The sequence below is a fragment of the Haliotis cracherodii genome, unplaced genomic scaffold (genome assembly GCF_022045235.1).
Source record: "Haliotis cracherodii isolate W230 unplaced genomic scaffold, xgHalCrac1.p SCAF_1, whole genome shotgun sequence".
Lineage (NCBI taxonomy): Eukaryota > Metazoa > Mollusca > Gastropoda > Lepetellida > Haliotidae > Haliotis > Haliotis cracherodii.
In genome coordinates, this window is record NW_027266264.1 from 34,740,028 (window position 1) to 34,763,874 (window position 23,847).

Sequence of the window (23,847 nt, forward strand, 5' to 3'; positions counted from 1 at the left end):
CTCCAGCTGTGTTAAGTATACCAATATGCAAACAGTTCATTTCTGAACAGAGTGAGCTCTGTTCCATGCTGCTGAGCTGTGCAGTCACAAGGAGTTAACTTGCAGGGAAGATGAACTGCATCTTTCAAATAAGTACAAAGTGATAATTACACCATTTGGCATAAGTTAATGGGTACAATCTGAAACAGTATCTATTGATATTGCAGCTGTATCGTGGCGGCACACAACGAATAGGCTTTACTGTTTGTACTAATGTGGTGGAATATACCAGCGCTTTAAGAACCTTGGCTTGACAAACCAATGCTTTGACCAAGGCTACACCACTCCTTCACAAGTCAAAACACAAAGAGGTGGGGAATCAATCCCAGGCCTTCCGAGTGACAAGTGTGCACTGCATGGCTACCAAACAGTCCCCAAACATTGGAACGAAGCAACGCTGACAGAGTGTGTGAGTTGGGGTTTACGCCACATTTCACATTATTCAAGTCATATCATGGCGGGAGGAGATGAAGAATGTGCTTTACACATTGTATCCATGTGGGAAACAAACCTGCATCGTTTGTGTGAATAGCCAACCAGGCTACCCCTACTGCCCCACATCGGTAAGATGCCACGCAATGAATCACAAAAACACGAGTCATTGATTCATAAACCTTCAATTACTGCATGAACTGTTCTTCTCTCCATGCATGCACACCAGCCTCTGCATCATTAAACAATATGCAGGCCAACCACGTCATGTGAAAACAGCTAAAACCATCAAGACTGGCAGGTGTTTCATGCTATAATGGGCAAGGGTGACAATCCAGGGATTACAAAGGTCTGCTTTTTGTACAACATGTTCGTAAGTTAATTACATGCCTGTAATCTGATCTTGTTTACCATCAGACAACTGCATGAGCTTCATCTATCTGACAATCATAAGTGATGTGATACTGTGCTTGCACTGGTAAAAGTAACCCTCTGGGTCGTGTTACAAAAGAAGGTTGAAGAGAGTGTATAAACCTGCCCTGACCTACTTCAGTTAAATGGCTGTATTGTCTAAATGCCGTCACCGTGTTCAGTCTGCGACAATACGTATATATGTATCATGTAACAAAGTGGAGGAAGTCGGCTGACAGGTGCCTCTCAACTCGACCTGGTCCCATAAACGCAGGTGCTGACATAATATGTCATGTCTCTGTAGGAGGGTAGGGACTACATGGTCTCATGTCTCACACAAATGTATATCAGCAGAATACACATGAATACACAAACTGATCGTGTCTCATCATATAGTAGGTGCTTGCACAAACCAGCAATGTCTCTCCATAGCAGGTGCTTGCACAAACCAACAGCGTCTCTCTATATAGCAGGTGCTTGCACAAACCAGTTATGTCTTATCATATAGCAGAGCTTGGACAAACAACAGTGTCTCACCATAGCAGGTGCTCGCACAAAATGAGTCATCTCTTCACAGCTCATGAATACACAAACTGATTGTACATATAGCAGGTGCTTGCACAAACCACTGTCATATATTACACATTTTGGCATCTGAATTCCATTTATATATCAGTATCAAATCTATGAAAAAGGTAATAAAGTGAAAATACTGCTGGTTAAACCACTGACCAAAATATAAGGTAACACTAACATGGATAGAAGAACAGATGACATAGAACATATGAACCTCTAAATGGTATACAAGATATTTACTGTAACCTGAAACAATATGACCTAATTGAGACAATGAGGGGACATCTCGTTTTCCTGGCAGATAATGAAGCTAGGTCAGTGTTTAACATCCCTACACTGACCCATTTCCACTCTGGGTCAACCCACATACCACGTTAAACAATCAGCTCTAATTGATTTCTTTTCCATTCCTCCCCCTCAGCCAAAGCAAGCTATCATAGCAATACAACAGTAAGTATAATGTCACACATGCTAATTGCATACACCTTACACTTTTCGATTGTTGGATCATACATCTAAAACTAATTTGTTTTTTGTTCTTTACAATTCTCTTATCAAATTGCACAACTTGTAATTAGAAAATATTCTTTCCAACACAAAAACTACACCTTCATAATATCAAATCAATTTCAATTTTGAAAAGTTTTTCTTAATGGGCACAAAACTGTTTCCGTCAGAAGACATCAACGGTGATTTGACGGAGACAAAATTATTTGTAAGAAAAATCTTTAGATTATATTTGTCACACTTCACTTTACAAGCTATTGATCTTGGATAAATAACCTTCTTTAATTTAGCTTGGAAGATCTTTCAGGCAAAGCACTTTCTTTAAATACAGGAAATAAATAACTGATCCAAAACTTTGTTTGCAGAATATCACTGAGCGACAGCCTGTCTCCACTTCTCATAGTTGAAGTTCATATCAGGTTTCAACAAATACAAAGTTTTAATCTCACAAATGCAGAAGATGGGTGTAAATAGACATTTCGAGAGGAAGCTAAAGCATTCATAATGTGATCTTAGTACACTTGAGAACACTTTCAGCTTCAGCAAAAATGTCTTCTACATAAACTAACACTGCATAGCTTGAAGTCAAAACTTCCACAAAGATTCGGAACTAACACAGACCTACAGAACCTTTCCACAATGCCTCAGAACTTACCTGTTTCTACTTCTTCAGTCATACGGCTGCCACTACCTGACCCTGAAGATTTATCAAGGTCATCGTCATCATTTTCGTCTGGATCTATTCCCGAACCACTTTCTTCAGGAACTTCTTCCTGTAATACAAAAGAACATCATCTTGAATTCTTATTTATTTACAGGATATAAATACAGCAGGTAGACTTGGTGAGGCAAAGTAATGCACTGTAGTTCCAGACTTGAAGTGCTTGTGTTAATGTGCAATTACTAACTAACCACACAGCATCCAATCTGATGTAGATTGAAGGGACCAGCTATTAGAAAATTCAGCTCTTGGGCATAGAGCTCCGAGAGCAATATGGTTCTTTTACAGGACAACAGAGCAGCATCACTTCAATATTAATTATACATCCTGAACACAATAGGAAATCTTTCCACAACTTATTTTAGACTAGTCATAGATACACATCACTGCAAAATTAGTCCTTACAGATTTATGCTTGTCTAGCACACAAGTGGAGTTGTCAACTACCGATTTAGCTTCAAGTTATGAATACTTTACTAATGCAGGCTTTACAAATGGGGCTTTAGCCTGCAGGCGATTTGATGTATGCAGACTCTCAAAGAGACCAATAAATGATTCCAGATAGGTAGCAAAGGCCCAAGTTTTTAATTTAGGGCCCTATTGAAGTGTAAGGAGGGCTCTTTCACAGATGTGCTATCTGTTTCTTCTAACATATGATAAGAGAGTTGGGTTTAGTTTATTAACACTGCTTGAACTGTATTTCAGTTATACCACAGCATGTAGGTTTTATGTGGGAGGAATGCCATAAGCAAATAAGGTCCTCTGCATTTATTGCACAAAGCACGGAGTAGCTGATCCTGACACAAGTAAGGTTCCACACCACTTGGCCCATCCAGGGAAAACAGGTGTATTTCATCCAGAGGTCAGTTTTTACTCAACTTGCTTCTTCACCTTTCCAAATCCTATTGCTTCCAGAAGGACATGAGTGAGTTGGGTTTAACGCCGCTTTTAACAGTATTCCAGTTATATCGCGGCGTGTCAGCTTAATGTGGGAGGAAAGCCCGAAGTGATGCAGGTCTCAGACGTTTACCACTTCGGTGAAACCCACGAGCACGGGTATGGTGCTGACAAACCTAGAAACATTATCGGGGCAAACCTGGATTCGAACCTACAATCATAGGTTTCTGGCTTTGGACATGAGAAACATTGAAAAGTACAACACAGTCAGCAATATTGCAGCCACATCATGGCAGACTGTAAATAATTGACTCTTGGCAAGGAAAACTTAATAATGATCCACAATGATCCACATCATCAGGGTACAATGACACCTTCAGCCAGGTCACAGTGTTTGTTGCTTAATGCTGCACTCAGCAATATTACACACAGCAATATCAAGATAACATCAAGACATTGTTGTCAACAGATGACAAGTCTTGCCGTGATGAGGAATACCTCTGGGCTGTCAACACAGCCTCTCACTGTGAGTATCAGAAACACCACTTCTTCTGGACCTGTCCTGGAACCTATTTACTGAGACTGCTTGTCAGTTCAAAGTGAGACCACAATATTGATTATTTAAATTCCTAAATCTTCCCTCTGCAGATAAAGTATCATTTATTTCTGAGGACTCCCACAGGGAATATATTGGGTTAATTAATTAATTGTCTTCAGTGAAACTTCTTCAAAATCCTTTCAAGGAAAAATAGTTCTGTGCTGTTGAAAGACACATTAGAAAATATTATTCTTTTTAAGAAATCAGGAAAAGGTTCTGATTCTGATTGTGCTTGATGAGAAAACAAGAACAAAACATTCCCCAGTTTTCACGATTTTTTTGTTCTGTCAAGACACAGAATTTGGTGGCCATAATTAAATTCAGCATGAAAATAGAAAACAAAATTTTGTTAAAATACACAATTATTTCATTAAAGGTATCTCCACACGGAATATTTGACTTCTTGCCAATCAGTTAAACAACATATCTTACCAGCACAACCACCCTATTTCTGCAACTTTCAAGACAAGATTAAACTTCACAAACTGAATTTAGATAATAAAAAAATAATTTTGAACACATCATAAAGGGTGAGACTTTTTCCTCCTGAATTATGCAACCAAATTATGATTATTTTAAATTCCAATACTTCAAACTTAAGCATTGTGTTAAGTGATATTTCACCCACTCCTCAAAATAGCAAAATATGAATATTTCCCTTAAGTGTGAATAATTAACTTCAGAGACCCTGAAAACGGCGTTATTGATAGGGAGAGTAAAGGTGACAGAAAAACGTGATTGTGCGGTAATAATGAGTGTGTACAGTGCGGCAACATGACCCTACGACCAACCGTTTCCCTTTCATCTTCACCAATGAAACTTCACACTGAAATGTTGACCTACAGGACATCAAACGAGTTGCTTCATAAAGAGTGTCCACATTTCCACCGCTAGCTGACACACGCTGTTAGTTAGATCTTAGAAACTGTTTCAACTCAAAAGTAAAAAAAAACCACTGGAATTGAAACATTAACTACTGGAGAGAAATCCTGAAATGACCTTTACAACAGATACATTATTTTTAACATTTCTGTTCACGTCAGATAAAATAGTCAACTTTCATCACATCCATCAAGAGTTTATTTCATGTAAAAAAAATATGAAATATTTTTAGAATAATCTGTCTCTTCTAAAAACAGACAGAATTTGCTACATAGTGACAATCTGTAAAAAACAATGTTTCATTATAACAAGAACGTTCTGGGAATTGAGTTTCTGTAGAAGGAAGCTTACAAACAGGAAGGTATTTTATCCATGTCATTTGGGTCTGATTTTTTACAAGCTATAGAATTTTCAATGGAGACAATGATGTGTCAAAAAGGAACTTCCAAGATTTATTCTCAAACTTCTTCATCTCACTGTGAAGGGCTACAAACAATGAGGAGACAGGACACCGAGTCTGTCCTCTTGCCTTGGAGGGTCATGAAGGCTTGTGAGCAATCATGTGGACCCTCAAACAAAATCATCGAGTTGGTATTGAAAATGAGAAACTGGAATGTTTGGTTGGACATTTTCAGAGTCTTTTTCTTAACAACTACCAAATAAGGCATTAATTAGAAGATTTTCACTTAGGAATATATTACTGCTACATATATAAAACATTACCATATGATTTCTATAGAGAGAGAGAGAGAGAGAGAGAGAGAGAGAGAGAGTGTGTGTGTGAGTGTGTGTGTGTGTGTGTGTGTGAGTGTGTGTGTGTGAGTGTGTGTGTGTGTGTGTGTGTGTGGGAGTTGAGGTGTGGTTGAGGCTAGAAAGGAGCAGTGGTGGGAATCGGGTTGAGTGTTGAGGTGTGTGACAAACAGGTCATTTGCTTTGAAATCATTCAACTGTTACATTTTGATATTTCTGGTCACATTCAGATAACAATATCCTTCATTCACCCTAGAAATATGGAAACAATAATCTGTCCCAATGACTTCCTGCATGATAAGTGTGTGCGTTTGATTGCTCTATCTGTGAAGGAAGTGTGACGTACCCTTTTCACCACAGGTAGCGTCAATACATTTGTGTTAATCTTTTCAACCATTTATATATGAGAATGTCATAATGGCGTGAATGAAACTGTCATCGATGTGCAACATGAACACTTTCCTACTGAGAGGGAAATCGGAATCAAATGGGGAATTACTACAAACTTCCTGTCATGACTAATGCGTTTTAGTGGCTCACTTTATAGAAATCTTAAAGCCATGAATCTCAAAATACCTCTCATTACTGTGACTGGTTCTATTTAAGTGTCTCTTCAATGACAGGTTTGATTTTATTGATGATTTTATGAGTGCTTAAATTAACACATAGTTTCATATCATCCAATGCCATGAATGATCCTCCCCTTCCTGCTACCATGTGTTGAGAATGTCAAGTTCAGAAAGAAAAAAACAATCTTCCAAAGTATCGTCTTTTATTCTTCCCTCTTGTAAAGGTCAACCCAAGAAACATGTGTACATCAGAGCCTTGTAGAGGGAAAGTGTCAAAATAATAAACTCAATTTAACTTTTTCCCAATTTTCAATTTGCTCTGCTTTCAGGAAGAATATCTTCTGTTTCTCCCACATAAAATGAAAGATGATAATGGCAGAATCCGACAAACATGAAAACTATCTCAGAAGTTTAACAAAAAAAACCACTCTACAATCATTTCGTTTGAAATCCACCCCAAGCAAATTTACAATCTGAGCTGCTAGCAAATGGCTACCAGGATTACCATGCTACCAGGTCTGCTAACAGATTGGCAAATAATGCCTGTTTTACTGGCTCCATGGGTGTAAATCCTGGAACAAAAACACCAGCTAGTTACTTCAAGGTGTAATCCCAACAGAAACACCAACCTAGACCTCAGTGAGGCTGGAATTACCATGCTTGCTGCTGGGTGCACTTTTTACCTTCTTTGAAATATGGCCTGAGTGTTCCATGGATAGGTTTTTTCGCATCTGTTTTTGAGGAAAGGTGGCGAGTGTTTTACTCCTCTATCTCGCTTAACACAGGGTGCATTTGATTCAACCATGTTATGAGAGATAGTCATTTGACCTACCACCACAGATGCTTCCGACCTACATGATGATAGTAAAGACCCCCACATAGCTTGGACACAATCATGGAACATAATCAAAGCAAGATGCCAAATAGAGTTACTATCTGATTGATTACAAAACCAGATCAGTTTATGTTTGATCAGCCTCCTACCCCATTTACATAATTATTCTTGTCACATAGTACATCACATTACTTGTTCTGCTGGGAGCAAAGCCCAATGGTAAAACCAACAAGTAAGGGTATGACTGACAGACCCAAGGATCATAATCGTGTTGAATCTCTGATTCGAACCTACAATCAATTGATCCTGAGATCAAGGGATGCAACTCTGCACAGCGAACAGCAGAGCCCATGACCACTGGGCCACCTGTGCTCCTAGAAATTTACAGACAAAATCACATTATGGTTACAACACAGATGAAAGACAAAAGCTAATATGGCTGACATGATGATGATGGTGATGTAGCTGAATATGAATATGATGATGAATATGAATATGAATATGATGATGATGATGATGGTGGTGGTGATAACAGCAGTATTTGGCATGTAAGTACAGGTTATCTCATAGACATACATGAACACTATCTGCACATGCAGGCTATCTTCTTCATGAATAACATACATACAAATAAGCTAACAATCTGTCATAGACATACTGTATCTAAACTGCATCATTATCATCTAACAATGTTACTGGGAAGCTAATTGCAATATCTAAATAATATCTAGATTTTGTTAATGGCAGCTGTGATAATTTCAAGTATCACATATATTAATAATTTATCACATAGTTAACAGATTCAATGTGAACAAGTTTGGAATACAATCAAAATATAAGAACAAACATTTTCCTTACACAGATATAAATATGACAATTGAAGAAACTTTTCAAGTAACAAACCATCAAGGCAGCATATTTCTTACATTACATTCTTCTAATTCACCCAACACAAAGTACTTTTGTGGAATAATTTTTATTTATAATTAAGCACTAAGCATATGATTTTGAAAACTATATCTTTAATCCATGAAATAAACAGATGCCTAAAATAGTAAAAAAAAAGAGGACATTTTCGGCACAAGATTGTACTGGTATGCTGCACCAGTATAACCATCAATTGGTTAACAGCAACTGAATTCAATGTGGAACAATGTTTTCACTTATTACTGAATATTCAAAATTTGGATAATTGTTTTCCTATGAATATTAAATATTCATTTACTAAACCAAGTTGAGTCTGCATGAAATATTGAAATAGCACACTATTAACGTTTCTTCCAAATTGACATTTCGATTTACAGCATACCAAAACCTTTTCCTTCATGAAACCAGGCCATACAAATCATATCCACCATTAGGGCAATATTCCTTACATAATACCACACACACACTAATACATGTGTTAGCAGTTTTCTAGCACTGAAGTTCTGTCAATATGCTAATGTTCATAGCAAACATGTGCATGAGATTCTGACAATATCAACTCAATAACACACAGCTGCTGACCAATCTCTCAAATGTGTACGAGCTGGAGTCCATTTTCAATTTGAAATTCAACATCATGCTCATAATTTGAGAGAAAACACATTTATTGAAAGATGAAAAGAAAAAACACAAGTCAATGTGCATTGGAAGTGGTTTTCAGAAACAACTGGTACTGCTACCCAATTTCCTGAAAATGTAACTATGTACAGATTTTATGATCAACAGACATCGTCTGATTAATACTTTATGTCTATCACATTTTAAGATTTCATATTCTTTTAAGATAAAATAGATTAGCTCTGGAAAACACAGAAATATTTCTTAATGTACTCTCAGTCTTCGGCTGGTGATCTTTATGATTTCATTGCAGTCACTGAACTATTTCTTTAACAAACAGATTTCATGCATTTTCTGAACACACATTAAACACTGAAACAAGATATCATGGGTAAAATGTTCACACATGTTGAACTGCAAGCTGTACTCAAATATACAATCATCTAACGAGAATATAGCATGGTTGTTGGGTGAAAGGCAATAATGCGCAAGCAGGATAACCAACATGCAACAATACTTACTTTTTCCTTCCCAATCTCGGTATCGATGTCTATTAAGTTCCCTGGTGGCTGAAATGAAGAAAACGAAAGTGCATTTAAAAAGGTTAGTTTCATGCACGTGAGGTTAGTAAAAAGTCACTGTTCATAATGATTGTATTGGTGGGTGTTTTTTCCAAATATTCTGACCATAAATTCCACCAGTCAGTAAATGTCCAAAGAATGTCAAATTGTTTAAAATACCAGCTTATATAATTTACAAGTCTGTGAATAACACTGTGCCTTTAACATGTATCAGTGACGTGGTTCAAGTGCATCAGTCTGATACACAACTATCTGTATCAGTAACAGGCTGATAACAGTTACACAACCCAGTACAAGATTGTAACTGAAATTCATTTAACATATGATGCATTGAAAATCCAGCCTACCACTGCATTCCTATTTTACCATCCTTCCAGTTCAGACCTATCATGTTACCAGTGAATCCAAAATGATATTTTTCACCTGTTTAATCATTTTTAGTATTTCATGCTCTAAAGCTTGAAGCAAGTTTATAAAAGATTTCAAAGTATTAGGGAGGAAATTGTAGAGAATGAAGGGTCGACAGTATTTACCATGGTAAGGCATAGTGATAGTCATAACATGCGCACCTATTTATAGTTTCCACTGCATGAAAACATATCATGAATATTTATACATTTGTCAATACTAAATAACAATAAATATGAACAATGTGTTTCACGATGATGCACCACTGATTGTGAATACTGTACATGATGTACTCTAACTTGTTGTACTGTGTTGCAACAGATGGTAAGGATGTGGCAAAAAAACATTAAGTTATTGTAAACACAGCTTATGTTGGGTGCAATTACAGAACAGCTAAGCACCGTATTTGTGGCATAAGGAAGTTTCTTGAAAGGGGAAAATAAAATAATGACAGCCTATACATCTGGGAGAGGATCTATTCTACAGTTCCTGATGGCATTCCTATAGTATAAGTGTTGCTCTTTATCCATTTCTTCATATGACTGAATGAGTGAGTCGGGTTTGATGCCACTCTTAGCAATATTGCAACAATCCTGGAGTTATGTGTGACGAGTGAACACTTGGCTACTTCCCTTGGCACCGAGAGAACAAGGTTTTTATCAACAGGATGACATATTTAAGAAACATGACAAGACCACTTCAAATAAATTATTGATCAGGGTTAGTTTTGTCAAAATAGTTGGATGTTTTAATTTTTAGACATAGCTGTTATAAAAATATCATCTTTTTTGCTAGATGAACACATCTGATACAACCAAAGGAGTGTCCATGTATTCCTTGTAGGTCAGGAAAGTATTTTTGTACTTAAAATAGAAATTGGTCCTATTTGGAATAGCTGAGCTTTTCCATTATAAAGTCAACTTGCTGTGTCATTCTAACATAAGAAATGAAACAAAATCAGCTATTTCCATGTATAAGTCTGTGTTTTGCATGTAACTGCTATCTTGCTTTCTTGTCTTCCATCATGAGGAAGTGACAGTTTTTTCAGGCAACAAATTGAAACTATATGACCCTCAGCCATGACCAAGTGAGTGAGTTAGGGTTAACACCGCTTCTAACAGTATTCCAGTTATTTCACAGCGTGTCAACTTGATTTTGGGGGGGAAAACACCAAGTCCTGCACATCTCATTTTTGTGTACCTACAAGCACAGACAGATCGATGACAGATTGATGACAAACATAGAAACATAAGCAGGGTAAACAGGGTTCGAACCCATGATCACAGTTATGGGGACTCAAATCTGAACAATGAATTGTGCCGCCTTAGATGACTGGGCCACCAGTGCCCCATTAACCAGGGAAATATGACCCCAATGACTTTTCCGGATACTTGAAAATCGTATCACTACTTGACTTTTGTCAGACTGCAAAGTAATTGAATATCACATCACTGGAATGGGAACACTGACGGAAGGATCATCAAAGTAAAAACAACAAGGATTGAAAAGAGACTAAAAAAGTCAACTCCAATTGCAACGTTCCACATCACTTCAACTGCATTATGTATCAACTCTGTAACAATATCACAAATACAACGCAACTTATGGAGGCTGACAAGTCTTTCATCCCATTATTCTGACCTATTTCACTTGCTGCTTTTACAGTGCTGCTAGATGCACCGCATGGCATTAGCTAATAGATGTGGATCTGTCCTGGATACAAACACAACTTCCTATCTCACAAAACTCGTTCAGAGATCAATTATTAAGGTTATTGCCTCACCAGGAAACCATCATCAGCAAAAAGCAGTGCTTTTTCAAGATTAAAAATATGTGATGCAGAATGTATGCTGAAATGCATATTGATTTCATTGGTCCTATTTCTGAAAGAGCAGACCCATATTGAGATGACAAGCATCGCGTACAAGATTTAGGCATGAGCCTACTGCTCAAACCATCATGAATTGCGCACACCCGATGAGCACACACATATTTCACATACATAAATCATCATCATCATTCGCTGCTGAATCACACGGGAACAGTTGGCTTTAATAATTTCAACCAAAAGGTTGAGTAATCATACCATTAATGCTTAGGTAGCAAACAAAGCAAAGTGTACTTTTTAATCTAACTAACAAGTCCGATATCAATTGTGGTGCTCTTATCTAAATGAAAATCAGCTTTGTAATGACAAAATATTGCTAAAAAAAGGTGATTCAGAAATAATTTGCTCTGAAACATGTCAAGCAGTATTTAATATGTTGCAAGTTATGGTGTTGTATTTACTTCTATTCAGAAATCTTATGGTACTTATTTTCTAATGTTATCTTGATATGAAATCAAAAAGGTATTTACTATTAGTTAGAACTTCATACGACAACTGAAACAAAATATGATTTCAACTTGAAGTATCCTTGAAAACCTGGCATAAAATGTCAGTGTGACTCAATGTCGATGTTTCGCAGTCAACAATATTAAGGCTGTCAACAATATGATATTTGGATCCTGCAGACCAGTGGCTGATGAGCAGCAATCTATGCAACATTATCCACCAGGTCACACATGGTCAGCTCTCACAACATACATTGGGTACTGGGTACAACTTCTGCTATGGAATTCCCACACCTTGTGACTAAGTTTTCATGGTAGAGCTGGGATACCTATAGATTTACAGCACTAACTTGAATTTGGAACCGAACGTGCAGAATAAGGTTTCAAACGTTAAATTTAGCAAGGTTAAATCTACAGGTAAACTATCTCTACAATGAAAACACAGAATGTTTATCTCCATAAAATGCAACCTCTTTGGTGTTTGCAAATATATTGAGTGAAGCAGCATGGATTGAGTTCAGTGTTTTGAGTGAGTTGTCATTCTGAATTACGAAATCACATACTACAGCCATTAAACAAAATATGGCACTGTATATGCTCAAGTAGTAGGTTTACATCGTAATACTACACTCGAACATATGACAGGCATTGAAAGCATATAAGCATGGTAACTTGCTAAACCTTACTTGTAGTGGGCACCCTTAAAGAAAACTAGGCAAACTTTGCAAAGCGTTGGTCCTACAGTGAATGTCTCCATTATGAAGTCATATTGCTCATTGTGACGCAAAATATATAACATCATAGCCGTATGTAGAAAAGCACCAAATTCCAAGCTTTCAATTGTCCCCAAAACTTAAAATGCATTCTCTTTGTAGATTTCTATGATGTTTTCTACATGAAATGTATTGCCACACATCTTTTGAATATTGTAATAACCATAACTTTGCATTTTGTAACCTATAATTGGAGACATAATTATTGAAATATGCCTACCGACAATGACTGAAAAAAGTACTATTATATGAATTTTAGCTTCTGTTGTGATGCGGCTTTCAAATCAGCTGTTTCAATCAGAGGGAGTTTATTGTGATTTGACAACCTCTGATTGACCAATCAGAATCAAGTAATTTCCAAATTAATGGAAGAATGTATTCAAAGCCTCTCCTATGCTCCGTTTTAGCTAATGCTAAAACATCAGGATGTTATTTTTTCTCTTTTACTGAGCCCATAGGTTTAACTTAAGAAATCAATTTTGACTGAGTGGCAGTATTACACATATAATCTAGACTGAGAGGCTTCACTGGTCTCCTCAATTCAAATGTGTATTTTTAATAATAGTTTGGTGTTTAAGAAGAGTTGACTCATTATTATTGACATTAAACTTAAATCAAAGAGTCTTTAGTCATGTCTGCACATTTTCGGTATTTAATTACACAGATCTTAATTTTGGATGAAACATTCAGTATTAAACATGCGGAAAAGGTGATATAACCCATTATTAGGCTGTGTGCTTAAATATGTGCATTCAAAGTACCCACCTGTCTTACACTGTTTCAGGGGGATATGAAACACTCATTTCTGACAGTAAGGCAAGGGAGTTAACTGACCAGAAAAGTCTAGTTTCATCTTTTGTAGAACAAGGCTGGAATTCTAGTTCAATTTTGGCTGGACAAAAGGGTCTATGCACAGTCCAATCAAAGTCGCGTAACGAATTCAACATCCGGTTCGCAAACTGCAGTACAGATTTCACCCATTGCAGGATTTTCAAAACGTTTGTACCGCCAACTCGCTATCAACAGATATTTTCCAAATCTTTGCATGTTTTTAATCAAGGTGTTCATGTGATTGGATGCACTTCGCGAAGTAAGACCCTTTATATTACAAAATAGATTTTGATAATCGGTAAAATTGTCTTGACTGGGGGCTGCCATTTTGTTTCTAGCAAATGCAAAAGATGTGAGAGGTGGAATCAATATGGAGGACACAGAAGGGACATAACTCATTATAGCCACTGGTGATGCTACGATCAAGCCCCAGAAAGCCAGCCAGCCAGTTCAGTAAGGGTCAAAACTGGACTTTTATGGTCAGTTATCTGCCTTGCCTCAGGAACATGGACAGTATATGAAAGCGATCTCAGTCCATCATAGTTCTGTGGACTCAAGTTTGTTAATGCTGGGCCCTCAGTCACTCCCTCAAAAATAAATACAACTCTTGTCAAGTGACTGTCACACCATCTATCAGATTGCAGCCATGAACAGTCAAAACACATATCATATTACAAAAAAAGTGTAGGGATACAGCTGCACTTGCAAACAGAACTAGTTCCTTATTTTATTTTATTCAATTCATATTTTACAATAGTTTCGTAGATGTTGTCATTTCGGACTTTCATTTCAATTGCAATCCTGAAACTCCAACAAGTAGTCATAAGAACGACTTGCCAAAACATACAATCAAAATCATTCTTAACTTACAACCTACCAGACAAAGGTAAAGGGCATGTCATCACAAACATACATGTCTACATTATTATTATTTTCTGGGTGCATGGCTGGGTTGTGGTTACTAATATACCCATTCCCAGTCACTCAAGAAGCAGTGATGACACATACTGGACAATGGATCGCACACAATCATTACAGATAAACGTTTTCAATTGACAAAGTGTCTTGAATCAATAACAGTATTTCTACCTTTATATCTGAGACATCAAATTATTGATACCTACATACGTTGGCCTTTCTACAAGAGAACAAGTGGGCGTTTTCAATCTATCTCAGGTCATGCATCTCACTGTCCTCACTTTCAAAACCTTTTAATACAGCTCAATATGTAGTGACATGGGCTGAACAGCTGTCGGCCATGATAATCCTTACCATGGATCCAATACAACAATAATGTTAACACATTGTCATCAAACCACTTAATATTGACAGTATTTGTCAAACAGCTGTCAACTCTGCTCAACTATAATCCAGCATTCATGATCCGAAAACTTCTGCACGTCTCAATTGAACTGACGTGTCCCCCACCATGATATTGCTGGAATATTGCTAAAAGTGGCATAAAACCATTTTCACTCACTCACTCACTCACTCTGGAGGTTTCTTCAGCAATGTGATATAGCCTGAGACGGCTTGGATGAACTAGTCACCTGTAAACTAAGCAGATACTACTCAGACAGATGTAACACCCTAACAGCCGAGTGAGTAATTTGTGAATCGTAAGGCATTAAATAAACTTAATCTGTCTCTTGCATGTCTGGCAAAAATGCAATTTACACAAATTTGGATGTGGTCTTAAGAATTTATGAGGACATCTGTTAGACCAGTTTCCTGTTCAATTTTCACAAACAGAACCACAATTGTGGCCAATGAGGATGCATTCTGAATCTTTGGCATCCCCAAATATTAATGTTATAAGTATACAAATTTTCCTTTAAGCATTATAAGTTTTCTGAAATAGACACTGACAGATAGGATCACATATTTTAGGTTTGATGGAATCTCCTAAAGCCCACACAGCACTGGCTTACTCGAGACCCAGATAGCAGACGGATAAAACCACAGATACTACTTTCCTTTCAAGCTACCTCTCACCTCCTTGAAGTTGGTTGAAGGCATGAATAAGGCCAGCATGCTGGCAGCAAGCCAGGATAGATGCTTGTAAGTATGATGAATGAAGCGATAACTCTCCAGCCATATGTTTCTGTCGTGTTCACGCACATTTTGCTGATGCAATTAACCTAAACTACACTTTAACTGATGCAAATACTTTTGTACTGTTTTTGTAGGTGTAATAAAGCCCTCAAGCCTGTCCATAACAGATCATCAGCTCAGGTTGAAAACAAAGGCTGGTATCAACTTGTATCACGAAGCACGATAGTTTTTCTGCTGATGGAATCTGATGGTATTCTCAATGTGTACATAAATTTTGCACGTGTGCTGGAAAATCCATCAAGGCATGTCTCAAAAGTCCATCATGGGGAATATGTTACAAGTCCTGAAGGAACAATGAAGTTCTACCCATCATGTTTTGCCCCGGCGAGAAATGTTTTTGGGCCATACCCCTGTACTCTTTAGGGTTGTTTTGGTCCTAATTCCTGCTGATGAATGCATCAAAATGTAACTTTTCAAACTATTCTATATGTATATAATACACTTACCATCAATACTCTCCTTCGCTATGGGAATGATTTTGAACAAAAACAATATTAAAAAGCAAATGGAAATTAGAAATTATTCCATAAAAATATCAAAATATTTCCCCCCAAAACAAGTTTGATTTTCTGATTTTATAAGATTTTTAGTATTTATACACCTAAACAATTAGACATTTACCAACAATAATATTAGTCACAAATATATCTCTACATTGTCTAAATATTAATTTGTTAACCCATTAGCACAATTAACTACACCATTCAGAAGGATGGCTCACAAGCAAGAAAAAGGCTGATCTGACGCCGATTTCGAGCCATGCTTGTAAGCAAAGTCATGGATCACAAAATAACTCATGCAATCACTTCACTAACAAATCACAAGCAGAGACCAACATGACGCTCTGATAATGATGGACAATGTGTATGGGGAATGTATGATTCAATGATACAAGACATAAACAAACGTGGTGGACAAGGACGAGACTGTTCAATAACTTGTAAACATGAAATCTACCATAACATTCATGGCATACTTTCACAAGAAATAGAAATTTCAAGACATTCAAATTAAATTTTAAATTGACAAACAAACACAGGACTAGACCATATTTATCACTGAAAAACACCAACATCAGCACTATATGACTAAGATAATATTAAATATATAGTGTAAAATAATTAGGTAACTAAAGTCACTTACCCCTCGTCTCAAGTTATACTTCAAAATGACACAAGACTGAGATTAACATATTTATCAGGAAGAGAATCACATCAAAAGTATGAATAAAAAAGGGATTCATGACAAATCTATCATTTAAAATGAAAACTAAACTAATTATGGATTCAATGATTACATGTTCCTCTTGACAAAAGGACTCTCAAACCTTTAGTTTCCAACATAATATAACCTATTTTTTCTGCCTTTTTAATATACTAATGTCCTTTTCAGTTGTTAGCACTAACATGTATCTAATGGCAACATACCACTTTTCCAAAGCAAGATGTACACAAGATTAGATGGTACTTGTACTGTGTTCATTGCCACACAATTTTATTTTGCTTTAGTGCCCTATTGGGATTCAGGACTGTGTAGGTGTCCAGACAGTTAACATACTTACATCAATGCCCACCTCCCACAAACACACACAGCCTCCAACTAGTTCTCTACATCTATACCAGCATTCTTTAAACAAAACCCCTCCAAAAGAGGCATCTAACGCTTCAGTGCTACCAAGCAAATACTGTAATCTATATTTTGTATGAAAATAAATCACAGCCAATCACCTTTCATACTACCAATTGACTTGCACAGTAACATCAAAGAAATACATATATAATTCACAAGTTATTGGCAGACCCTCTACACGTTAGCATTCCTATTTACAAAGTAACCGCAACTCTGAATAATTCATTGCACCATTTCTTATCAATGTCATTCATTTCTTTTCTGAGGTATACTTACAACAAATATAATGAAGGTGTTTTTCAATACGTACATTATGCAGAAAGCAGGCTGTGTGGGTATCATATTACCCTTAATGGAAATTGGTCTGGTAAATCTTTAATATCATGATCATTTAAGACAAAAACTATTTCTGGGTTTCCTCACAGTAAGATCATGATGAAAGACAAACTCAATTTTAATGTTTAAAAACCGTGAAAAAATGCTATCACGATATAGTGGGTGACATCGTGCATCTCTGATGTGAAATTAACTTATCGGCATCAGTAGGCATAGGCATATCGCTCGAGACAACAGGAAGAGTATAAAATGATTTTCAGTGAAAACTTCCTAATGTGCAGGAATTCTTCATAAAGCCATACAAGAAAGACATTACAGGTTTCACACTGCAGGCACAGCTTCGTAAACGTCTCAGAGCAGTAACCACTGAAACAATCATGAAGGATATTTTCTAGATGAGCAAGTTTGGAATCGCTGAAAACCTACTGATATTCTCCATCAGATGTAATATACTGAACAAAAAAATGTTATGGATCATGAATATTTTTGGGGATATGTTTTTGTAGTGAAGACTGAGCACACAATCTTATCAAAATAACCCTAAATATATTAATGAACCCTCACTTTTTGGTTCAGTATATATCATGTCACATGTTCCAGAACAAGTGCAGTGGGATGGCATTACCATACTAGAAAAAATTTATCACTTCCAAATAATGTAGCCACAGTTCAAATCTATTGAAATAGACCCAATATACCAAAAGAACTCCAACCATATTGTTTTTCCCTGTCATTTCAAGAATCCTGTGCCCATGCACTGAGCCTTCTGGAAGTCTTTAACTTCCAATGACCTCATTAAATTCAGTTAAGGTTGCTATATCAATATGAGAACATAGGCCTTCTTTACACTCAGAAAAAAGACTTTCACCATTCACAATTCAACAGTAGGACAGTATGATTGAAACCCGCAGCTAAATCTTTTTTCCCTCGGATGAAAAAGCCTTTCAGCCAATTGGTTCGAGGTCCGGAGGATCACTCCAGGCCCATACCAAACTTCTTGAACCAGTGAAGTGCTGGAAACAACTGTGGCTGCATCAAATAATCGGAAGTGATTCTGTAAAGATGGACGTGCAAGGTCCTTCGTCTTCAGGCCTAATTCCAGCCGCTAATATTGTTTGATATACGCAAGTCAATAAGGGAGATAACCCCCAGTGTGTTTAGACAAGCGGACAAATTTGTGCAAGGCAACAGTAAATGTTGACGTTCCACACAATCAAAAAGTGTTTCATTTGAACTCTTTGAGAGTAAATTTTGTGTAGCTATGTTCGTGGGACTACATGTTTGTTATTCTCTAATATATGACAACTGTTTCCTCATTATCTGGGTAATCAACGTAGAGATCAATATGAGAGACTCTAGTACTGTCTAACCTTGGAAATATACGGCAGATTTTTGGAGTAGATCTGGCTACCAAATCTCTTGCATTTGTAAGATTTGATGATAACAGCAACACATGATAGCAACATCATATATATATACTGTAACACCCCTTCATATTCTGGTTTCAGAGGCATTTCAACATTCTTTTGTAACGTTGGATTCAATGTTGTGTTCAAGGTTCTTCTGCTTTATTGTCCTGTTATCAGTAGCATACCAGTCACTTGGAGCAAATCATCACATAACTTACAACCGTGTTAATGTAAACTAGGAAATTTCTAACTCCCATTTGGAAATTTTGCTGTCATTTGCTGCAGACTTTGGGCCTCCCTTATAACATCAGTTTGAGGTGTATTAAGGTCATTGCTGAGAATGCAATTAGCAGTATCTCGCAACATCTTGTGAGAATTAACGATCAATGTAAACTTCTCTAATTGAGGCCCTGAGTAGAAATGTTACAGTGTAATGCAATTTTTCTTCAAAAAAGAAACTCGTCTTGGCCAACGCAAAACCACAATTTCTCAAATAAGAATAAAAATAATCCAAGTGATAAGCTAGTGCAAAACATCAAGAAAAAACGACCCCCAAAATAGATCCAGTAAAGCTGATCGCCTGTCTCCCTAAACAGGTAGCCAAGTGGCATATGATACATGTGTATCATGAAGCCTATTTACAGCACCATATCAATCGTTTAACTGTGTAAGTTAGCCTAACATCATGTCTCCGAGAAGAAGGGCCTATTCACAAAACATCTTCAGAACACTTGCATAGTGTCAAGCAGGCACATATCCAATCACCTCAATCTTCACTCTACACCCAAATCTCCATGGCTTACAAAATAAGGGAGGAAAATTGGCCAAAGGGTTTACATCATGTACATCAGCAAATATTCATTGACAATTTTTTTTTATTAAATTCTCCATCTCAACTGGGTTTGAAAATCTCGTAAACAATTTCGCCAAGTGTGATATGCCAAGAATGATGAAAGAAGTTATTGGTGAAGTGTAATCCAGCCATACTCGTTTCAATTTAAAGACGAGAGCCTATCACTGATGGAAATCGATGTGGTGTTGTGTTTTTTCTTGATCTACTCAACTTGTGTGTTTTACAGTCAGGAAGGAGGCTTCCGATCCACTTCTGTATGCAAGAACGAGATAACAGTGATTACTAGGTAATTGTCATGGCTGATCATTATTGAGGCAATTACAGCATCACCATGCAAGTAAGAACGAAAGGCTGCTTGTGAAAGACCTTAGTCTATCTCAACCACTATCCTGAACAGAAATGTTCATTTCACATAAAATCCACTTTCATAAGATGTCTTTGTTGCCCTCAACAACAGTAATTCACATCCAGGGCTTCCTGAAGAAAAGCCAGAAAAGCCACAAATTTCCCAGTTTCCCAAAACTGAAGGATCTATCAAAACATTTACTCTCTTCTAGAAAACAGAGTACCATTATGCTATAAATGATATAACTTGCAGTGAAGCTAATGTGATTTTTTTGCCATTTATTGAGCTTCCTAATTCCTGACCTTTCAAATGCAATGAGACTTTTTAAAATCTGTACTTTAAAGATTTAATCGCCCACCATGATCCCGAGTATATATTACCTTACAGAGAAACATTCAATTAAGAAATTACATCAGGAACCTACCTCATCAACAAGTGAAAAAAACAACTCTCACACACCATGTGTGACTTCCTTCAGTGTCAATGAAAAAGCAAGGCAATAATTCACACATTGGCTGTGATTAACACAAGTATTTATCATGATAATAAGAAAGGTGTATTGTCAGTGTTTTATTGATGAATAATCTGTAAATCTTATATAGCTAAGGTCAGAATTTGAAATCAACTCTCCAAATTGTGAGAGTAAATGTTTTATGCCATAATCAGTCATAACCACAAGTGGCGGGAAATGCTAAAAGATCTAACATCATTTCGGGTCATTGATCTATTTATGTCCAGTTATTACTTCAAGTCTTCTGCCTCAAATGACGTAAAAGATTGGTTCAAATAACAAAAGAGGCTTCACGAGTTGAACCTTCCTTACGCTGACTTCACAAGGTCAATCTTAAGATATCTCAGTTTGTTAATTGTTCTTGAGGTATACCCACTGGACATTGATGAACTTGATTAATTGGAACATCATGATTACAGCAGTGGACCCTACCCATCAAGTCTGGACATAACAGTGTTTGACAATATGGGCAACAGTTCATGCTGTCAAGGACATTGGCAGGTTGTCGTCTCTCATGGCATTGGTAGGCATAAGGAATTCATTCAACTTGTTCACAATTCATTTGGAGAAGCACACAAACATTTTGTGAGTCAACTACTTTACAACTGAAATAGAACATAAGCAAGCATACCAAGCAAATTTCAGATGGGTATTGAATTGAATGATTTATCAATTTCTGCAGACAATGATACAAAACTAACTGTCCTTTTTCCAAAAGCTTTGTTAAATATTTGAGGAGACTAATAACCAGGTACAATGTCATTTTTCACAGATAGATCCTCCCAACAAATCCATATCAAGACTCCAGATTTAAGAACTGCATTTGCCCGGTGGCCTACTTCTAATGAAATATCAAAGAGACGTGGATTTTCCCAAAATACATATTTTTTCTTTGGAAGATAGGGGCAAAAGCGTCTGCAGGCTAGTGGCATTTACATCACGATGCCACCATTGCCATAATAAAGCAAGATTCCAGACCAAAAGAAGAACTCACCATTTGTATGCTTGGGTAATTATTAACCCATTACTGTCCACATAAATCCGATTGCAATTACATTTGAATTGAATATACTGCCCATTACAGTCAAAGGGTTAAATCAGACTGCAAGCAATGTGTGATCAGGCAACCTCTGCCCTGCTTTGACCCAATACATGCTATGAGGACAATCAACTGTCTGGACAAGGATGATTACAAACCTGCTCAATACACATTAACCCCTTCACTGACAAAGAGTCATGCCCATACACACTTTCATGGAAATATTCTCCAAAGCCTGCCAATCCAAAAATAAGACATCCCCTTGAAGTTAACACTGCAGCTAACACTAGATTATTATTAATCAAAATAGTGTGCCATCAGGAGCAGGAGTGAACAAAAGTTTACTTTAATGGGGTACACAGACCCAACAAGAGCCTAGTCAGGTAGCAGCTGCAAGGTAGTCTTCCTGATAGGCAATCATTAAGCCTTTCTCTCTCTTCCCCCCACACCCCCATCCCGATAGCACTTCGATGATTGCTTAACTGCATCCTGATGTAAAAATAACTTCTTGACGTTAAGGACTGCACTTGCTGACCAATAATTACCTGTGTAATCTGTCAGTTATGATGCACTTTAATGTCCCTGGCTTCAAGGTACGGCATCTCATAACGCTATTACCGGCCAGTCCCTTATCCTCACTGATAAGAAGATCTCTAGACAACACAAGATACAACAAACAGGCTTACAAAAGTGGATTTATCCAAAGCCATCTTTTATCCAGTTGTTTGATTTGCCATGACCACTGAGTGAGTTACGCAGACCAATAAGAAAGTGCTTCACACATCGAATCGAACCAAGGTCTTAGGTGTGGTGAGACAGACAGACACAGACACAGACAGACAGACAGACAGACAGACAGACACACAAAGGCAAGTCACGGCGACCCAAGACCTTGTGGTAAGTAGTTCTAAGAATGTAGGCGACATGATAGCTGCTAACATAACGGTTCCAGAACAGGAGAGATCTATACCCTTCATTGTCAGATTTTAGCAGACTACAGCTAATTGCTTACATCCCACAAACATGTCCAGTCTCAGCTGGTCATAAAGACAATCTTTCATTATAGGCAACCCTTATTCACAAGACACAGGTTGTCAGAGATAATGAATTCAATACGACAGTTCCATTCTTGAATATATGGGTCAGTCCTAATTGAGAACAAATGTCCATCTATGATTGAGAAAAATAAATTTCTTAGAATATCTTAGAACATAAAATGGAACCATGAAACTTTTTTGAAAGACAAAAATGTGGGCTTGGGGAGTATCAAATGTCTTATGAGAAAAACTGTTTCCGCACCATTTGTTTCTGCACTATTTGAAAAGGTAAAGTCAGTGGACAGGTAGGCCTACATTTAAGGAGACAGAAAGGCATTCACGATCCAGAGTGTTTTCGTTGCTAGATTTGTATCACATGATGGACTGGGTACAGTATTTTCAAGTAAAATACAAGTACAAATGTCAGAGATACACATTTCCCCACTGGAACCTGTTGACCCTACACACTTGAATTCCTCAAACCAGCATGGTGTTCCTTGAGGATGACAAGGACTGTAATACTGACCTTCCACTTGCAACTACATAATCGATTCTGACAAATGTTTTTACATCTGTTTCAGAGGGACATACCTCATTATTCAATTTACAACATGGTTATGACTTCGGCACTTAAAGGGTGAACACTCGTGGGATCATCACCATCGACAACTACAAGGACTATTTATATCAAGCTAGAAGGTGGTTATAGAGGTAGCAGGGTCAGCCATTCCCAGAGGAAGCTCGACCCAAATTGAATGTTGGTCTGCATTGAAATCAGTGAGAATAGACTCCCATAATGACTTCATGAAGAATGTCCGGAATCATCCAAGTTGTGGGAAAAAAGCTTTGGAGGAGTCATGGACGTATGTTGCTGGAATAATTA

General features: G+C 37.2%; 1 protein-coding gene across 2 annotated transcripts in view; it reads right to left on the reverse strand.

Annotated features, from left to right (window-relative positions):
• LOC139476690 (syndecan-like) overlaps positions 1–23,847 on the reverse strand; it is a 70,744-nt gene that overhangs the window by 13,434 nt on the left and 33,463 nt on the right. The window contains exons 2-3 of one of the 2 annotated variants that reach the window (XM_071259430.1): positions 9,284–9,331; positions 2,621–2,738 (exon numbers count right to left, since the gene is read on the reverse strand). In XM_071259430.1, the coding sequence (XP_071115531.1) occupies positions 2,621–2,738; positions 9,284–9,331 (166 nt within the window). The remainder of the gene's footprint in view (positions 1–2,620; positions 2,739–9,283; positions 9,332–23,847) is intronic. The other variant, XM_071259431.1, reaches the window with a different exon arrangement.